Source organism: Nicotiana tomentosiformis, chromosome 3, assembly GCF_000390325.3.
Source record: "Nicotiana tomentosiformis chromosome 3, ASM39032v3, whole genome shotgun sequence".
In the NCBI taxonomy this organism is placed as follows: Eukaryota; Viridiplantae; Streptophyta; class Magnoliopsida; order Solanales; family Solanaceae; genus Nicotiana; species Nicotiana tomentosiformis.
The window spans coordinates 72,620,012-72,640,215 of NC_090814.1; the positions used below are offsets into that span (position 1 = coordinate 72,620,012).

Here is a 20,204-nt window from a genome sequence, read left to right on the forward strand (position 1 = left end):
CGGATTTCGAAAATTTTCGGAGAAAATCGTTTCCCAAAATCTCAAGAACTCGAATATACAATTTTCATCTCATTCCATAACCATTTTCGTGGTTAAAATCTCATTTATGTCAAAACCTAGATTTTTCATCTAAACCCTTGATTTTCACAATTTATATGTTATAATCTACTTATAATCTATGTATTTAACTCACAATAGGTAGAATTAACTTACCTCCAAGTTGCTAGTTAAATACCTCTCAAGAAGCTCCAAAATCGCCCAAGAATGGAAGAAATGTGCTCAAAATGGTTGAGCGCCGTTTTTAAGGCATTCTTGCCAGCACAGTAAAGTCCTTTTTCGCGAACGCGGTAAAGGCCTCGCGTTCGTGAAGGCAAAATTCCCCAGACCTTTAAAATGTTCTTCGTGAATGCGACAGGGGTCTTGCGAATATGAAGGCTTACCTAGCCTACCCTTCGCGAACGCGTGAGCTCCTTCGCGAACGCAAAGGGTAAAATACATTGATCCCTCCCAGGCCCCGTTCTTCTATGCGAACGCGAGAAGGCCTTCGCGAACGCGTAGGCCTGAGATCCCCAAATTCCTTCATCATGAACACGAGAGCTCTTCCGCGTTCGCGAAGAAGGAAACCAGAACTGGAAAATCTGATTTTTCCAACTTAGCTCTAGGTGGTTCAAAACTCACCCGAGCCACTCGGGACCCTGTCTAAATGCACCAACAAGTCTGCAAATATAATACGGGCCTACTTGAACTCTCAAAATGCGTAAATCAACAACGAAACCAAGAATCGCACCCCAAAACCGAATTGAATCAAAATATGAACTTCAAATTTCCAAATTGCTCCGAACGCTTAGACTACTCTGAATGATACCAAATTTTACGTGCAAGTCTTAAATCACCATATGGAACTATTCACAGACTCGGAATTCCAAACGGATTTCGATTACTCCAAAACCTACTCCAAACTAAATTTGAAGAATTTTAAACCTTCAAATAGTCAACTTTCACTATTAAGCGTCGAAACGCTCCCGGATCGTCCAAAACCCGATCCGAATATACGCCCAAGTCCATAATCATCATACGAACCTACTAGAACCGTCAAATCCTGATTCCGAGGTCATTTACTCAAAACGTTGACCAAAGTCAAAACTTAGCTTTTTAAAACCAAACTAAGGAACCAAGTATTCCGATTTCTACCTGAACCCTTCCAAATCCCGAACTAACCATCCCCGCAACTCATAAAACAGTAAAAGCACATATGGGGAGTCTCATTTAGGAGAACGGGGTTCTAGAAGGCAAAACAACATGTTGGATCGTTACACCCAAGTAAGTTCTTCATAGTCAATATGAAGCTCATGGCCAGCTTATGGGGGGTGTTAAATTTAGATGGGCAACCATATGTCAATATATTTTCAAGTACCTTGTCCTTCGGTTTATCTACATCTTCACGTCTTTGATTCTTTCGCTCTGATCTAATTCAATCTCTGAAATATACTAGAACTTTCAAAGTGTTGCATCTTAATGAGTGATGGGTGTCTTTTAGCTGCTACCTTGCTTGACTAAATGCACTCTCTGATGCAACGGTTGAAATTGGCACATTTAGTACGTCCAGAACCATTGCCGAAAGAACGAAAAACTGCTTTTCATTTCTCTCTAACATGCTAATAGTGAAAATTCCTTTGTGAAAGGCACCGCTTATTTTTAGAAGTAGAATTGAAGTTCATCAATACGTTCATGTTAATGATTTGTGTGGAAGAAAATATAGACCAAATTTTAAAACTATCTAGGCCATCATATTCATCCATTGTAGCAGATGCTAAAGCAGAACCACAAGGTATATTTGGGTTATATAGTTGTCAGATCACACATTCTTTCGATTCATATATATATATTCTCATCAATTAATTAAGATTATTTTTGTGACTTTGTGCAAAATACTATAATTAATATAGTTATATCACCGGGGCAAACAATTCTTGGAGATGACAATTGGCCTACAACATGCTCAAAAGTGCCAGCCCAAGCATCTCTATGAGTCAGAAAGCTAGATGTGAGATTGAATATATTCTTTATGGTTGCTGGGATTGATGAGTGCTCAGCTCGTACTCCGAATTGGTATTGGTCCCTTAGGTTTGCTTATTACTGTAGACAGACGAAAATAACGTGACATTAATTACTTAATCAGAAACTGGAACTAAAAAAAAGTATCTAGAATTTTGGCTCCACTTTAGCACATTTCTATGAAAAACAAAGAAAACAAAAACCACATTATTTAATCCCGTGACTCTTAGATAAACCAGATAGATCTGCTACATCTTGCCGTCTTGAAAAAAAAACTTTAGTTTATCCATATAAAATGAGCACGTAGAAGTTTGAATCAATACTAAAAGAAGATGTATCAACTACCAAAAAATGGTTGCACAACTGATGAATTTACATGCATTAATAATTTATTACTACTAAAATAAACCATGAAACACTGACTATGTGGTAATTAAGTTCATATACCGATTTTGGCCCAAGCAGACGAGTTGAGTCATGACTGGTTTATTAATTTTCGCCATTTTAACCTTTCGAAATTTGATTTAACCTGCCCACTTGCCACATCTAAGGACACAAGTAATAAAATTCCTACAACAAGCAACAAGTGAAAGAAAGTTTTAAGCTTACCAATTTCTTTCTTGATTCAAATGCATCATTCAACCTTTGTGAAGCATGGGTGTCAATATATAATACTGGACAAATTCTACAAAATACGTACATAAAATATCTAATTTGGCGGAGGGATCATTGGTTCACGTGCCCCGTATTGTAGGCTATAGATACGCCCATGAAGGAAGGTGCTGGCCCACCACTTGATTTGGAACATCACCATAAGGAGTTTGGACATGATCATAGAATCTCCCATGTTCATCATATGTAATAACAAAAACTGTCTCATTCCACTTTGAACTACTTCTTAATGTCTCATAAATCTCCTTCACCAATTTCTGTCCATTAGCATGTGATAGGTGATCGTCATTTGCTGGGTACCCCGTACACTATTAGGAAAATGCAAATTTTTCTGGAAAATTTTTCACAGATATATTATCAGTGGCAATTTTTACTGTAATTTAGAAAAACTCAGTGGAAAATAAAAGGGTTTTCTTTTACCTTTTTTTTTAAAATATTTCCACAGACTATAGGTGAGAATTATTTGGCACAAAAAAGCATGCAATTTGTTTCCCACCGAATCAGTGGGAATGCAATTTATTTCCCACCGAATCAGTGGGAAATACATTAGAAAAAATACTATATAAAATTGTTAAGCTTTTCCCAATGAAACGGTGGGAATTTAAAGATAAAAAATCATTTTAATGTTTCCACAGATGCAGTGGGAAATGGAAGGGTTTTCTTTTACCTTTATTTTAAAACGTTCCCACAGACTATAGGTGGGAATTATTTAGCGCAAAAAAGAGTGCAATTTATTTTCCACCGAATCAGTGGGAAATACATTAGAAAAATTACTATATAAAATTATTAAACTCTTCCCAGTAAAACGGTGGGAATCTAAAGATAAAAAAATATTTTAATCTTTCCACAGATATAGTGGGAAATTTAAAATTTTGAAATTTAAATTTTGGTCCAAAAAACCCGCGAGGTTAAAAAAATTTCACAAAAAAAAAATGAATTTAATAAGATAATTCACACAAATATTCCCGGTGAATCAGTGTAAATGTCTTTCCTATTATAGTACATCCCTTCTTCTTTCTTTCCATTTTCACTCTCATTCTCTTCTTTGTAAATCCTCCATTCTTGTCCAAGGAGATTTCACTCATGTAAAATCAAAGGTAATATCATATTCACTCATGTAAAATCAAAGGTTAGAGGATTATTATTAGATTTTAAACTCGATTTAGCTTTATGAAGCCTGAAAGTTTTTCCTTTCATATAATAGTTATAACTTTTTTACAGAATACTTTTAAACAATCGTTGGAGGAGTTCATTGAAAGCCAACCAACCGATGATCAAGGAAAGCCAATCCAACCATCCCATGAGAGTTATATGGACTTGCGAAATTTCAAACAATTATTGGAGGAGTTCATTCAATTGGATAAGATTGAATGCCAATTTTTTATTTGAGTGTTTAGTTGCATTATTGTATTTCTGTTTTGGTTGGATGTTTATGAAATAGAACTGAATCAATGCTGAATTTTGTATGTGAATGTTTAATTGTATTTAGGCTTATTGTTGGTGGTTGTATTTTTTGTTTGGTAGGTAGTGCTGTATAAAAAGCAGCATAATACACAAAAATATTTTCCAGACTTCCCACTGAATCTGTGGGAAGGTTCATCCTTTTAGTTACAGATCTTGCATGATTCCTACTGATATCGGTGGGAAAGTTCATACTTTTGTTTTCATTACATGCATTTTTCCCACCACTTCCCTGGCTAATATATTAAATAATAAAAATTGCTAATAATACTTCCTACGGATTGTTGGTGGAAAATTTCATTATTTTTTCTATTAAATCTTCGCTGGGAGAACCGTGGGAAACTTCCCACTACTTCTCTGGGAAATTTTTTCCCACCAGGCCTTTTCCGGGTGATCCGTTTCGATGGGAATACGGTGTGAAAACTCAATTTTTTCATTAATTTCTCACTTATTTTGCCGTGGGAAAACCATATGTTTCTGCTAGTGGTAATATCAAAATACATTTTTCAATCACTGTCAAATTTGGCAAATTCCCATTTTTAGCATTTTTCTTGAACTTCAATCATACGGATGGTACTTTAATACATACTTCAACATCCTTAAATTTCTAAAGAACAAAGTTGCTGGTAATGCTAAAAGGCCTTATCCTCGTCAATTTTGCTGCCTCTACTTTCATTCCTGTCATTTCTCAATCTTTAGGCTTCTAGAGTTTTTGCTCTCGGCTACATTTTCAAGAGTGGCCACAATATTATTGTTTTCCTCTACAGATCTAATATCCTATCACATCTATCTGATTATTTTTTCTCTATTCATTTAATCATTTAAGCATATCTAACATATAAGCCAACATTTATTTATAATTATTCATCTTAACACTTTAGACAATATTCAATAATTTTGAGTTTAACTACCAAATCATTGAAATATGTTCACTTTTCATCATTTCTTTTAATTTTGTTTTATACCTCAAACAAAAGTTTTAACAATATATATGTAATTTTAGTTTCTACTAATTTCATTGAGTTACCTATGCCTGTGAGCTATTCTCCAGCCCCACATTGGTGGTCATTTGATTCATATATTAGATACAAAATGATCAATTACGTTACAATTTGGTAAAAACTCATCTACATCCGATGTTTATACCAAATCATATTAATTTATTAAGGTTGAGCTATATATTAATGTAATCTTATATGTATTAATTAACTATAACTAAGTGATAAGACAATATGTGAAGACATAAGTATGTATTCATTCAGTTCGTGTAAACACCGACTTGATCTCCACAAACATTGGTCTATAATCGTTCGGACAATGAGTTGTGGAAGCATGAAAGAAGGAATCATTGCAATTGTTCTAGCCAGACATTCAAAAATACAGATTATTTGAAGTTTGCAACAAATATCATAATACTTTTGTATGGATAAAATGTTGGGGATATTCATTGCTTGCCTGCCCGATCAAGAGACAAGAGGCTGGGGTGAAATATTAAAGAGCTCCAACAACATCTTTTCCACTAAGGTAATTAATTATATTATTCATTTTAGCAAATTCAATTCTTATATAGTATGAAGTATGATATTATATGCTAATATGATTTAGGTTCCTTATTTCATTTTCTTTTCCTTGTAGGTAACACCATAGGCGGAGCCAGAATTTGAAGTTTATGGGTTCGGGGTTCTAATCCTTTCAAGTTACTGAGTTCTAAATTAATAATTTATATTTATTCAATAGATTTTTTAAGACAAATACATGAATTGGACCAAAGCGACTGAGTTCGACCGAACTCGTACTCAATGTGCTAGCTCCCTGGGTAACACAGCCTTGACGAGTATTAAGCAGAGACGTAATCAATCTATTTTCGCTACTAGCCGCCCTAGGAATTGTAGAAAGCCATTCTACTCTCTGTTAACTACTTCGGTCGTTTATTAGTGTTTAAACACAAAATTGCCCTTTCATCCCTTTTTATCAAAAGTAGATATGTTCGTTAAATAATTTTTTTATCGGCCAGTCACATTGTTAATTTCCAATTTCACGCGTTGTCTTTTTTTGTTTAATACAGATAATGATCAAATGGACCTTTTGGACTATTTTAGTCCCTATATAACGAAAATGGTTCTTAATGTTTACAAAAATAGAATACTTTTAATTTTGTCCTAAACCTAAAATTAACACTTCAAGTAAAAAAGTTTGTTAAAATTTAATCAGCCAACCCAAGTGCATATCACGTGAAATCAGCCAAGCCAAGAATTAGGGACGACCCTTGTCACTACTTAGTTTCCAAAGTTATTCTTTCAGAAATATTATTGTATATGAAGAAATAGGGACGAGCTTTCTCACTAGTAGGATCGCGAGGGTGAGGTTTCTCATTGTTTAGTACAAAATAAGTTTATATCCACTTCAAAAGAAATTAAAAATGTCGAATGGATCTAATTAGGTTAATATTTTTGAAATTATGCAATACTGATTCTCTTTCATTCTTTCAATGCTGCTGCGACCCTGCTGCTGCTGCTTCTCTTCTCTCTCTCTCTTTTTTCATTCCTACTATGGCAGAAGGCCGACTTCCTTAGGGGCTATGAAAAAGGCCTACCAGCTAACCCAATATATTTTAATAGGCCGGTCCATCACCAATTCAAAAGGGGATTTGGCATGACATGGTCCAACAATTAGCATAAAAAAAGCTACATTTTAGAATTTAGCATATGGTAGCCTAAAGTTATTCTCTCTCTTCTAATGGTTCAACCACCATCTTAAAAATAAGCTCCATCAAAATTATTTTCCTTAAAAATAACAAAAAAAAATTAAAACTCTCTCTCTCTCTTCTCTCATAGCAACCATCATCCTTGAAATTAGATTCAATTTCCTTGAATAGTATCCGAAAAATCTACCAACTTTTTCTAAATTATTTTTCTTATTTTTTTAATCTGTATATCCAAATATATATAACACTGGAATAATTATATTATTTGTTTATCACTGTGTATAACATAATAATAATGTATATATCAAAAAGTATATCAAAATTTTATTTTCTTTCTTTGTATAACACATATCAGATTGAAAACTCAAGTTTCAAGACGACTCCACATGTGTATCCCCATTGTACCCTGTGTATATCTCCATGTACATCAGTGATATCTCATGCATATCATGTGTATCTGTGTATATCCATGAATATTTGTGTTATATACATGATATATAATGTGATATACACAGGCTTCCATAAAGAATGTGTGTTATATACATGATATACAAAATGATATACACAGGCGTCCATAAAAACCTCCGTGTTATATACACTGATGTACACGATATACAACGTGATATACATATGTCGTAATTGAATTTTTAAGTCTGATTTTTTACATGAAACCAATCTAAATCACTTCTAACCTTGTATATAGGCTCATCTAGGTATTTTCAACCAATTTCAATCATCCCACTCGTTCAATCTAACAACAACCAAAAAAAGGGAGAAGAAGAACAAAGTTGAACTCTATTTTTTCCTTTTCTCTCTTACATTTTGCTTCTGATTTTCTCTAGTGTAAGATCAGTCTTACCTTTTCATCCCACTGATTTTTCTACATAATGTGCAATAATTTTCGGTAAATCATGAGAGAGAAAGAGGAGAGATAGAAGAAGAAATAGAAGGATAGAAAGGGAGAGGGAAAAGCAAAAGATACGTAGTATACAGAGATATGGAGGGGGGGTTATAGAAAGATAATAAATAGGAAGTAGTTTTTTTAAAAATTTGGCTATACAATGCCAATTTTTTTAGGGCTGTCTGACGAGCGCAAAACACCACTTAAATTATGCTCGCTAGTCAAATATAGTAAAGTATAATATCGTATCCACGGGGATTGAATTTAAACAGTATTTTCGTAGTTCCTAGTTTGGTTGCTATCCAAGATGATTAACAATTTAGATTTCTATAATTTCTAACTAAAATTAACTAAGAGTCTAAAGCTATTAACTAATGACTATCGAAACATGGAATACGCAAAGAACGTTATAAATGGGAGAAGATGGGGTTTAGATAGGATAGGTGCAAGATAATTGTTCGGGATCTAACTCTAGATAATTCACTTCTAATGTTCAAGTGAATTTCTCGAATTCACTCAATTATTTGTTCAAACGTTTAGTAGAAACTCCTCTATCGATTAAGTCTCAACCTCACAAGATGAACCAATTTAAGCTCTGTGAAGATATGCAAGAATTCGTAGTGGATTGGTCTTTAGGAGAAACTCTTTCGATTATCCTCCTAACTAAGTTTAATCAATTATTCAACTAGTCTCTTTCGATTACTTAGAAGAATTTATGAACTCAATCAACAATATAATGCAAAGATATCACAAGTTATGCCTTTCTCGATTAAATGAACATGTGAATATAGATGCAATAATTAAATCATCCAAAAATGATTAAATACATAAGCTAGAGTTATAATCCACAAATAATTATTAATACACCAAATCCATCAAACCCTAAAGGAACTTACTCCATAGATATGGAGAAATTCATCACAAATAAAATTAAAGTATAGAAAAACATAAATTCAATCCAAACTCGTGTCTTGAGTGAGGAAGGAATTATGAAATTCTTGTGCTCTTGCTCTTCCAACTCTTCCCTAGCCTCCTTAGGTTGAATATGTGTCAAAAGTCCCAAAAATAACATTTTTCCATGTATTTATACTAAGTAGGGTCGGGCCCACATGAAACCACCTTCTCATAGCCCGAATAGGATTTTCACTCTGTAAAAATTGCACAAGCGCGCCACATGGGGCGACGCACCATGCAGGGCATTAGTGGGGAAATCTAGAGAGTTGTTTCTAACAGGCAGCAGGAAATTGTAAATTAGAGTGCAGTGGGATTTTCTTAGAGTACAGAATTTTCCTTGCCTTTTGATATCCAGATGTGGTTTTCGACTCTCGAACGCGATCCCGGGTTAATCCCTTGGGCTTTTATTCAGACTTCAAAGCTCCAAATCATTCAAATTCAGTCCATAACATCTACATAGCTCGAAATCACTCATACAAGGCATAAAACACACAATAAGTACAAAACACTATCAATTAAAGTTTAAAACGAATTAAGTGCAATAAATTAGAGTGCAACAAGCGACTAAAACATGAATTTGTAGCCTACCATCACTGCCTTTGCCAAAATAATTTATGGCCAATAATTTGCCAATCCCTATTGTATGTTGTTACCTAGTGTCAATTTCTCAATTCAAAACTATGTAGCCCAATTCAAATCTGGGCTGCCCAACCTGTCTCGGACTCAAAAAATGGGTGGAAATGATACCAGATAGTCATTTTTAAGAATGTTGTTTTAAATAGATCCATAGTTTACAATGTATTTAAATATTAGCCAATTTCGCTTAAACTTCAGGACACGGCGTCCTAGAATTTAAACCTCAAAGTTCAAACTTCAGGACATCGTGTCCTAAAGTTCAAACAATGTGTCCAGAAGTTCGAATTTTAAATTAGTACTTCAGAAATTCAGGAAAATTAGTTCTGAATTTCAAATTAACAACTCAAAAATTCAGGACACTAAGTACTTAATTTCCAAATTTAGGATACTTAGTCTTTTAAGTTTAGATGAATTGGCTAATCTTTAAATACATTATAAATTGTGAATATATTTTAAATAGCGGGCTTAAAAATGGCTATCGTTGCACTTCCCCCACACCCACACCCACACCCAGCAGCTTCCAAGTCTATGCCTCATTTGTTTGCACTTAATTGAGGTCTGAATCTTAATCATTCAGATCTCAGACGTTAAGTGCGTTTGTTTTTAAAGTCTAAATCTTAATTATTCAGATCTTAATCATTAAGTATGTTTATTTTTTTTACTTCACAACCACTTAACGAGTCTGAATAGGTATGTATGATTAAGATCTATAACAGAGACTTAATTTCATTAAGATGCTATCATCCATATTCATTATTAACTTCCGCCACCGCCTACCATAATCAACTACCATTATGCCGCCGCCGCCACCACCACACCACCACCATCATTAATCATAGCCGCCACCATTATCGACTATCACCACCCACAATCTCCACCACTGTCGCCACCATCATTCTCAACCACAATCAACACTCATTCACCTCAACTACCACAACTAACTACCCCATAAACATCAACAACCACAACCGACACTGCCCATCATTATAACCTACCAACACCCACCACCACCTTCTTCAATCACAACTATCACCACCACCCGCCATTATTAACTATCACCACTCACCACCACCATCCTCAATCATAATCGCCACCATTACCAATCACCACTAGCTAGTACCCTGAACCATCACCATCAACCAAAACTACCACCCATCACCGCCTCTAGTCGTCATTCACCCATTAGCCATCACCACCAACAACTATCATATTTTAAAAAATTATATATTTTAATGATAGAATATTAGATTAATTAGTATTTTATTTAAATTTTATGTTTATTAATTTTCAAATAAAAATAAATCTCATACATTCAAATGTTAAAAATCAAACAATCTTAATTATTTAGTATTCATATCTTAATACACATCTTAATATTCGATTGTATATTTAGATTGGGATGTCTTAATCTTAATATACACATTCACACGTTTAATCTTTAAAAAAAATAAAAAATGAGGCCTAAATCTAAACCTACTATACTTGGATCTGCTTGATCCGACCAGAATATCACAGTCTATAAATTCACGCCCTGTTCGTGTTATCTCCAAAATTCGTACTACTCCATATCTCAATTTCTCACGCACTCTCTCCCTCCTTTCATGGATTCTCAATCTCCTTCAGTTGAAAGCTTAGCTCAGAACTCATCACAAAACTTAGCATCCTACGATCAATATCCTCCGCAAAATCACAACAACAATTACTCCGATCCATATTCTCAAAACCCTTCAGAAACCCTAGCTTCTTCCTATCCGCAGGATTCGAGCAATCAAAACTCTCAGGAAAACCCTAATCACGAGACTCAGGTTCAGGCGCCTGTCAATTCCGGTTCAAATCAAGCATCAGAGGAGCAAAAACTCCGCGATTCGACTCAGAAGCGCGAGCTGCAGAGGCCGTTGCTGTCGGAAAATGGATTGACGAACACTCACAGCGGCACCGACAGGGACCAATCAGGCGGTGAGGAAGAAACCAGCAGCAGAAGGAGACGTAGGAGCCGCTGGGACCCACCTCCGACTGAAGATGGGACCGGCGGTGGTGATGGAGGAAGTGGGACTGGTGGAAGGAAGAGGAAGTCGAGGTGGGCAGACGATGAGCCCAAGCCTGTGATTCAATTGCCCGATTTCATGAAAGATTTCACTGGAGGTATTGAGTTTGATCCTGAAATCCAAGCTCTTAACAGTAGGTTACTTGAAATTAGTAGGAAATTGCAATCTGGTTTGCCCTTAGATGATAGGCCTGAAGGTGCTCGGTCGCCTTCCCCTGAACCTATATATGATAACATGGGAATTCGTATAAACACTAGGGAGTACCGTGCGCGAGAAAAATTGAATAGGGAGAGACAAGAGATTATATCGCAAATCTTAAAAAAGAACCCGGCTTTTAAGCCACCAGCTGATTATAGGCCTCCGAAGCTTCAGAAAAAGCTCTACATTCCCATGAAGGAGTACCCTGGTTATAATTTTATTGGGCTGATTATTGGTCCAAGAGGGAATACTCAGAAGAGGATGGAAAAGGAGACAGGAGCTAAGATTGTAATTCGAGGCAAAGGGTCTATCAAGGAGGGTAGGTTGCAGCAAAAGGGAAATTTAAAGCCTGACCCTTCTGAGAACGAGGACTTACATGTGTTAGTGGAAGCTGAGAACCAGGACTCACTTGAGGCTGCTGCTGCTATGGTGGAGAAGCTCTTGCAACCTGTTGATGAAGTGCTTAATGAACATAAGAGGCAGCAGCTTAGAGAACTTGCTGCTTTGAATGGAACAATTAGAGATGAGGAGTTTTGTAGACTATGTGGCGAACCAGGGCATAGGCAGTATGCATGTCCTTCTCGCACCACAACCTTTAAGAGTGATGTTCTGTGTAAAATTTGTGGTGACGGGGGGCATCCCACTATCGATTGTCCAGTAAAAAATACTACTGGCAAGAAAATGGATGATGAATATCAGAATTTTCTGGCAGAGTTGGGAGGTACAGTTCCCGAATCATCTACGAAGCAAAGCTCAGCCACGCTGGCTCTTGGACCGGGAAACTCAGCAGGCAATCCTCCTTGGGCTAGCAATAATAATGCTGGTGGTGTTGGTGCCTCTTCACATCCTGGCTTAGGGTCAAGTGTGATCAAGCCAAAGGAGTTTGACGAGACAAACTTGTACATCGGTTACTTGCCACCTACTCTTGATGATGATGGTTTGATCAATTTGTTCTCTCCTTTTGGTACCATTGTTATGGCTAAAGTTATAAAGGATCGCCTAAGTGGTTTGAGTAAAGGTTACGGATTTGTTAAGTATGCAGATGTTCAACAAGCTAATAGTGCTATAGCTAGCATGAATGGCCATCGTCTTGATGGGAGAACCATTGCTGTGAGAGTTGCAGGTAAACTGCCTCAGCCTACCGTGCCTCCGGGCCCTCCTGCTCCGGCAATGCCTTTATATCCGGCTCCTAATCAGGGCATGGGTGCATACCCATCCCAGCAGTATGCAGCGGGTGGTCCCATTGGCAATACCCCCGCTGGTGGCTATCCTCCACTTGGGGCTCCAGTTCCATGGGGACCACCTATGCCTCCACCATATGCCCAGTACCCACCTCCCCCTCCTGGCTCAGCCATGTATCCTCCTGTCCCAGGTCAACCCATCCCTCCATATGGAATGCAGTATCCTCCTCCAATTCCACCAGCATCTTCTGGTGCTGGTCCTCCTGCTCAGACTGTTTCTTCAGGTGAAAACCAACAAACCTACACATCATCTGGTGAGACACAGCAAAGTTATCCTCCTGGAGTGCAATCTCAGAGTAGTGCACCCCTTCAATCAGTTCCAACTTATGTGTACGGCAATTCTGCCACTTCAATGCCACCTAATACTCAACCTGCATATCCAACATCTTCATACAGCTATCCATCTTATTATGGTGTCACACCACCAGCTCCTCCTCCATCTGCATCCCATTCCAATGGGGACCATTCACAGGGTATGAGCAATGTTCCTTGGGCTCCAAATCCACCAGCACCCGCACCCGCACCTCCATCATCTTCAGAGAAGCCTGCCTATGGTGCGGATGCAGAATATGAGAAGTTCATGTCAGAGATGAAGTGATGACGGGATTGCTGTATCGCTCTGCAATATTAGGTATGGAAGTTATGTTGTTTCTTCTGTTTCCAAATTTGTCATTTTGGTCTTCTCTATGCTGTTTGGTGTTCACCTTTCAGGGGCATACACATGTATTATGTGTACATCCTCATCCTCACGTTTATGCTCTGCAATGGGACAGCCAAGTTTCTTATCAACCAATTTTACTGGGGTTTTAAGGGTTTTTTTTCCTTTCAAAATTCCATAAATGATGGGTTTTCCATCTTTTTATTTACAAGAAAATGGTGATGAGTGTGTTTAATGTGAAGGGTACTCAAATCTTTGCTTTGGGAACAAAAAAATCTTTTCAAGTTGTCTCTCTTCCCAATTTTTCTAAGTTGTGGAGAAAGAGAAACCCAGCAGAGAGCTAATTGTCCAGCAATTTAACTGTATACTGTATATAATTTGGCTGTTTGTTAATGAACCCTAGAAAGCTATGCAGATTCTTCTAGATTACAAGTATCTATATTCAAAGCTTGCGCCCGTCGCCCCGTCCCACAATTGAATCTTGGTTGCTTTTTAGTTCATCTTTTTTCATTCCCCTTTCTGTTTGTTTTTTGCTAAAGGAAATGTTATTTTTTTTTTTTTTTTTTGTGAGCATTTAATAATTTATTTGTTGCTTGGTTATCTTCATTCTTAACAGTTCTCCTTTGTTAATGTTGTGATATTTTGGCAGGCTGATGTGTTGGAGCACTTCACCTGATTTCTTTCCTCTTGCCGTGACTTATTTGTTGGAAGTTTCAGACTCACATCTTTAACCTTGTTGTACTGTTATGCAGAGAGATGAGACCTTCAGTTCATTCAGCTTGTGTTGGAGCATTTAATCAGTGGATTATGGAATATTAATTATGCTTTTTGTAGGACTCGTTTTGGGGGTTGCCTTCCAGCATATGTTTCTCAAATTTTGTTTTAATGATTTGTTTGAATCTCTTGTTTACTAATCACTGACAGTTTGTCTGTTTTGTGTGCTTCTCTCCTCTTTGACGTATCACCGCTAATCTCCTTTGCTTTTCTCTTCTAACTTGGTTATGTCTTTTACCTTTCTGTGGTCGATTAAATATTGAGAACTCAGAAAGCAGCCTACTTCTTGCTTCTGCTATTCCTCTCCCGAAGGTGATGCATCTTGAAAATGTGAAGGTCCCCAGGGTATGTGAATTGGTTAGTTTGACGCCTATATTCACATGTCTCGGAATTAACTTTTATTATTAATTCTGATACATTTTCCAGATGTCTTGTGACAGGAAAAGATGCTTGTACTGGAAGTTGGTATCCTGCGCTGGACTGATTTCTGTCCTAAAATTGCTTATCCTCATAGATAAGTTTAATTTAAACTTATAGTTAGATTTCTAGGATGTCTTTTAACAAAGTTTTGTGCCATGGAGGATTAGCTGAAGCCCATTAGAGAGAAGTGAGGATGGGTAGCTTTGAAGTGTGATGGGCAGTAGAAAACTAGGAACCTCCTTGGCTTTGGAAATTTTTCTTTCTAACAGTAGTTAACGTAACGCTTGAACCTTTCTAGGGGGGAGAAGGGAATTACTATTCCAATGTTGTTCCAACCATGAGGAGCTTGGTGTAGCAGGAAGCGGTCACTTAGAATTTGGACACTCTTGTTTTAGATTGAGTTGTAGCTAGGAAATCACTGCAACATAAGATTAGGAAGGATGTGTTAAAATTTATTATTAATATAGGTTTACTATTGCTGTTGGGTTTTGTCTCTCTTCCCCCCCCCCCCCCCCCCGGGTGTTTTTTAACCTTTTGTTTTGGACCAACTTAATAGTAGTGTGTACTGGTAGCAGGGATAGCTCCCTATCTCCAGAAGGTCGTTTGACTCAATATCATGCTGTCACTGGTGTACGAGTTATATTAAGCGTACATAGCTCATTTAGAGCAGCACTTAGTTCTAAAGAATCATTTGCTATTTTATGTTGGAATTTGAACTTGATTTTTTGTCATATTATTTGTTTTTTGCATAACTATCAAAAACATTTATTGCCTTCATTCTTCTTTTAATGGCTTGGAATCTACTCAATATTGGTTTAGATGTTTGTCCTTATTTTCTTTTGGCAGTCATACCGTCGGTCCAAAGTTTATTAGTGTTCAGATATTCACTTAAGTTTTCCTTTTTCTAGAGGTAAACCAAACATTAGACGAAAAGGAATTATTTCGTAATTAAGTTTAAAAGATATTATTGTTTTGTGAGAGTATCATTTTCTGCTTCGTTGTTTGTGCTTTGTTTGGCAAGTGCTATGTCAGTAGTGGGAGAGAGTTGGTAACGCTGTTGTGTGTTATTTTGGCTCTTTTATCTGATTCTATCAGTAAGTATAATGGAGGTCTGGAAGCAAAAATGGTATTCTATTAGCTTGTACATCTACATTTCTACTTTTGTATTGTTTATTTTGAGGATTTATAAGGGAAGAGTGAACACCACTGGAGGATAAGCAATGCAGATCTGTTTGTGCCTTGAGCTAGGGAAGCTTGTTGCGTTGCTTCTTAGAGCTGTTGGTGCTGATAAGTGGTACTTGCGTTTTCACGACTTGAAATTGTTTGATGCTGGCCAAGTATTTGAAGTTCCTCTTAAGACATGTTAAAGATTGGTATCTTGTGCCATTAGGCATGTTTTATTGATAGGGTACAAGGTAGTTCCATCACACATCTAAATGAAAAAAATTAGATGCAATGAAATTTAGGGATAAGTAGAAGTGTAAGATGTGCAACACTTGTTGTTGGGTACTGCTTAAAAGAACCGTGGGACTGATGGTATATGTTTATGCTAGTCTTGTGCGCTTGGCATTGTGGGCATTGGGCGCCATATGTTTGAACGGTATATTTATCATGTCCACTCTGGACGTCTCAACCGAAAGTTAAGTTATTCTCCTTTTCTCGAACTGCCAACTGATTTGGTAACCAGAATTAAACGCCTTCTACAAGAATGAAATGCTTCCACTTGTGTTGACTGTCTCATTGGCAACTAGGTTCGTACACCCTAGTTGTGGATGTGAACATCGAAAGTTGAAGAGGAGAATCCTCGTTCATTTTGTGAAAAATGAGAATTCCTTAGTTCATTATGTGAAAAAATGATACAAGAACTGGGCACATGTGATATGTGAAAATTGCCAACTACTTTTTAACGACTAGCTGGGGAAGTTTGAAAGACTTGCAGAAATTATGAAGTAACTCGTTAGCTGTACTTTGCTAGCTACGCCACTACTTAAATTACAAGTTAATGTGGTCTAATTTTAACCAGAATTAAGTGACCTCATCACTTCAGCTGCAACAGTATATGATTCTCTTACATTTGGAAAGAAGTGAGTAGTTCATTGATTTTTAACTTACGTAGAGATGCAATGACTTGAAAATGATATTAAAAAGATGAGGTAAGTTGGAACTAAGATAACTTGCAAAGTGAAGAAGAAGAAGAAGAGAGGTTGACTAATCAGGGGAAAGGGAGGTGGTGACTAGCAGAGAGGAAAAGACGGAGAAGTGCCCATGTATTTTAACTGGTTGAGATTAAGGGTGACAAGTTGGCCGGTCCAGGCCCAGGACCGCGGGCCAGGACCGTTTGACCCTGTTTTAGTGGGCCTGAGCCGGTCTCGTGGGCCGGTCCTATGATTTGGGCCCGCCAGGCCCGGGATCATTTAGCCCGCCAGGGACCGGTCCGGGATCGAATCGGTCCCCTAGCGGGCCAAACGGTCCCAACGGCTATTTTTTTTATAAAAAAAAAATTTAGTCGTTGGGCTGTAAAAAATAGCCATTTAACTCCCCAAACTTTGTTTTAATCCCAAACTTTTTATAATTACATTTTTTCCCTATTTTCAACTATAAATACCCCATCATTCTTTCATTTTTTCTTACAAAATTATCAATCTATCACAATCTCTCTCTAATTTTCTTCTATAATTGCTACTATTGTTTACTTTATTGTTACTAAGTGTGTAGTATATAAGCTATATAAGATGTATATATAGCTTATCGAATATAGCTTTTATACATATATATATTATACATTTAGTATATGTACTATACTATGCTATATATACATCTTATATAGCTTATATACTATACACTTAGTATATATATACTTTTTAGTAGTAACATGAAATGACCAAAGTATGGTACTTTTTAGCTAGTATAAATATAGAATGATAGAAGATCAAGTTTTAGCTTAACTCAGTTTTAGTTGAAACTATAATCTGAGTTGAGCTAAAACTTGATCTTCTATCATTCCATATTTATACCAGCTAAGAAGTACCATACTTTGGTCATTTCATGTTACTACTAAAAAGTATATATATCGATATAAGATGTATATATAGCTTATCGAATATAGCTTATATATAATATAGTATAGTATATATATAAGCTATATTCGATAAGCTATATATACATCTTATATACTATATATAAGATGTATATATAGTATAGTATAGTATATAAGATGTACATCTTATATATAGTATATAAGATGTATAAATAGCTTATCGAATATAGCTTATATTCGATAGCTATATTCGATAAGCTATATATACATCTTATATACTATATATAAGATGTATATATAGTATAGTATAGTATAGTATATAAGATGTACATCTTATACAATATATACATCTTATATATAGTATATAAGATGTATATATAGTTTATCGAATATAGCTTTTATATATATATATATCGATATACTATATATACATCTTATATACTATATATATTCGATATTAAATATTGAATATTAAAATTTAGGTCACAATTCTATAATAAAATTTACAAAGCATTGTCTTAGATATTTTTTTTAACATCCTTTTGTCTCTAATATCTATTTAATTTTTATTTTTTTTAAAAAAATATGTTGGCCCACTTAGCCCACGGGCCAGGACCGTTTAGTCCGGGACCAAACGGTCCCGATCTCGGGTCAGTCCCTACAAAAAGCCCATTTAATTTGGGGCTGGCCCGAGACCGTTTGGACCGGCCCATTTTTTCCGTTTAGGCCCGGGACCGGCCCATTTGCCAGCCCTAGTTGAGATGGTAACGGATTGTTGATGGTTGTTATTCGCAGACCTGAGGTTGAATCAAGTTGAAGAGCACGGCACCGCCAAGTTGCGTGAACTACAACATCGGCAAGTATTCACTCTAGTTTTCAGATGTGTTGGGTCAATTGTTACGCCGAAAAAACATACCCATATCAATATTTTTATCACACTAATGAAAGCATGTCATGTGCATTTCTTACTAAGCCACAACTTGATTGATATTGAATTTTTGTTGGGCTTAACTCAGTCTAGTTCTAGCCACAACAAATGCTCAACGTGAAGCTGAGAGAAAAATCCTTCTGGTGCTATGGCGCATGTAACGTGCTCAAGAATCAAAGATACTAGGTGGCCCAGACCCATGCAAACTGATCCTTCCCAAAGAAACCCAAATTCGATGTGCAAATATCATGGTACGCACGGCCACAAGACCGAGGATTGCAGACAATTAAGGGATGAGGTAGCCCGTCTATTCAATGAGGGCCACCTTCGAGAGTTCCTCAGCGATCGAGCCAAGAATCACTTCAGAGAAAGGGACGCCAACAGAAAAAATGAACAAGAGGAACCTCAACATATTATTCATATGATCATCGGTGGGGTCGACAATCCACAGAGACCCATACTCAAACGCAATAAGGTGCCGACCACTGGGGTAAAACGAACCCGAGATTATGTGCCCGAAGGCACTTTATCATTCGACAACGAAGAAGCAGAAGGCATTTCTCAGCCCCACAACGACGCTCTGGTAATTTCTATCCTATTAAATAAAGTTCAAGTTAAGCGTGTTTTAGTGGATCCAGGTAGCTCTGCGAACATCATCCGATCGAGGGTCGTGGAGCAGCTCGGTCTGCAAAATCAAGTTGTGCCCGCAGCTCGGGTCTTAAAAGACTTCAATATAGACTGTGAAACAACTAAAGGGGAGATTATTCTACCGGTAAACGTGGCTGGGACCATCCAAAATACCAAGTTCCACGTAATCGAGGGCGACATGAGGTACAATGCCCTACTTGGAAGGCCTTGGATCCACAATATGAGGGCAGTACCTTCGACTCTCCACCAAGTAATGAAATTCCTGACGTCGGGCGGCGTGAAAATAGTATACCGGGAGCAGCATGCTGCGAAGGAAATGCTTTCAGTCGATGAGGTAACACCGATATCAACACTCTCAACCTCGGAAAGATCGAGCATTAAAGGTAAATGAGAAGTCAAATAGCAATCACAACCGCCAGTCTCGACCGAATCAGGGAAGCAGGAAATGGAAGAAGAGGAGGAGGATTTTCTGATCCCTCGAACTTTTATCACCCCCGAAGATTCTGACGCCACCAAATCAACGATCGAAGAACTGGAACAAGTTATATTGATCGAGCATCTGCCCAAGAAAAAGGTTTACCTGGGAACGGGATTGACCCCCGAACTCAGGCAAAAACTTATTCAATTTCTTATTAAAAACATAGATTGTTTTGCTTGGTCCCATTTAGACATGGCAGGAATCCCACCATCGATAACAACGCACCGGCTGAGCTTGGACCTTAGGTTCAAACCGGTGAGGCAAAAAAGAAGACCTCAGTCCGAGGTAAATCACACATTTGTAAAGGACGAGGTAACTAAACTTCTCAAAATAGGGTCGATTCGGGAAGTAAAATATCCCGAATGGTTAGCCAATGTAGTTGTAGTCCCTAAAA

At 37.1% G+C, this 20,204-nt stretch overlaps 1 protein-coding gene across 1 annotated transcript; it reads left to right on the top strand.

The window, feature by feature from the left end:
* The first annotated feature begins 10,852 nt into the window (after positions 1-10,852).
* On the top strand, positions 10,853-14,468 carry LOC104105135 (splicing factor-like protein 1). Its single transcript, XM_009613378.4, has 2 exons — positions 10,853-13,498; positions 14,175-14,468. Exon 1 carries the CDS (start codon positions 10,985-10,987, stop codon positions 13,463-13,465), a length of 2,481 nt encoding a protein of 826 aa, XP_009611673.1. The 5' UTR covers positions 10,853-10,984; the 3' UTR covers positions 13,466-13,498; positions 14,175-14,468.
* Positions 14,469-20,204: the final 5,736 nt, after the last annotated feature.

Coding starts and splice junctions, on each gene's coding strand:
- LOC104105135 (XM_009613378.4), top strand. CDS start 10,985: ATGGATTCTCAATCTCCTTCAGTTGAAAGCTTAGCTCAGAACTCATCA.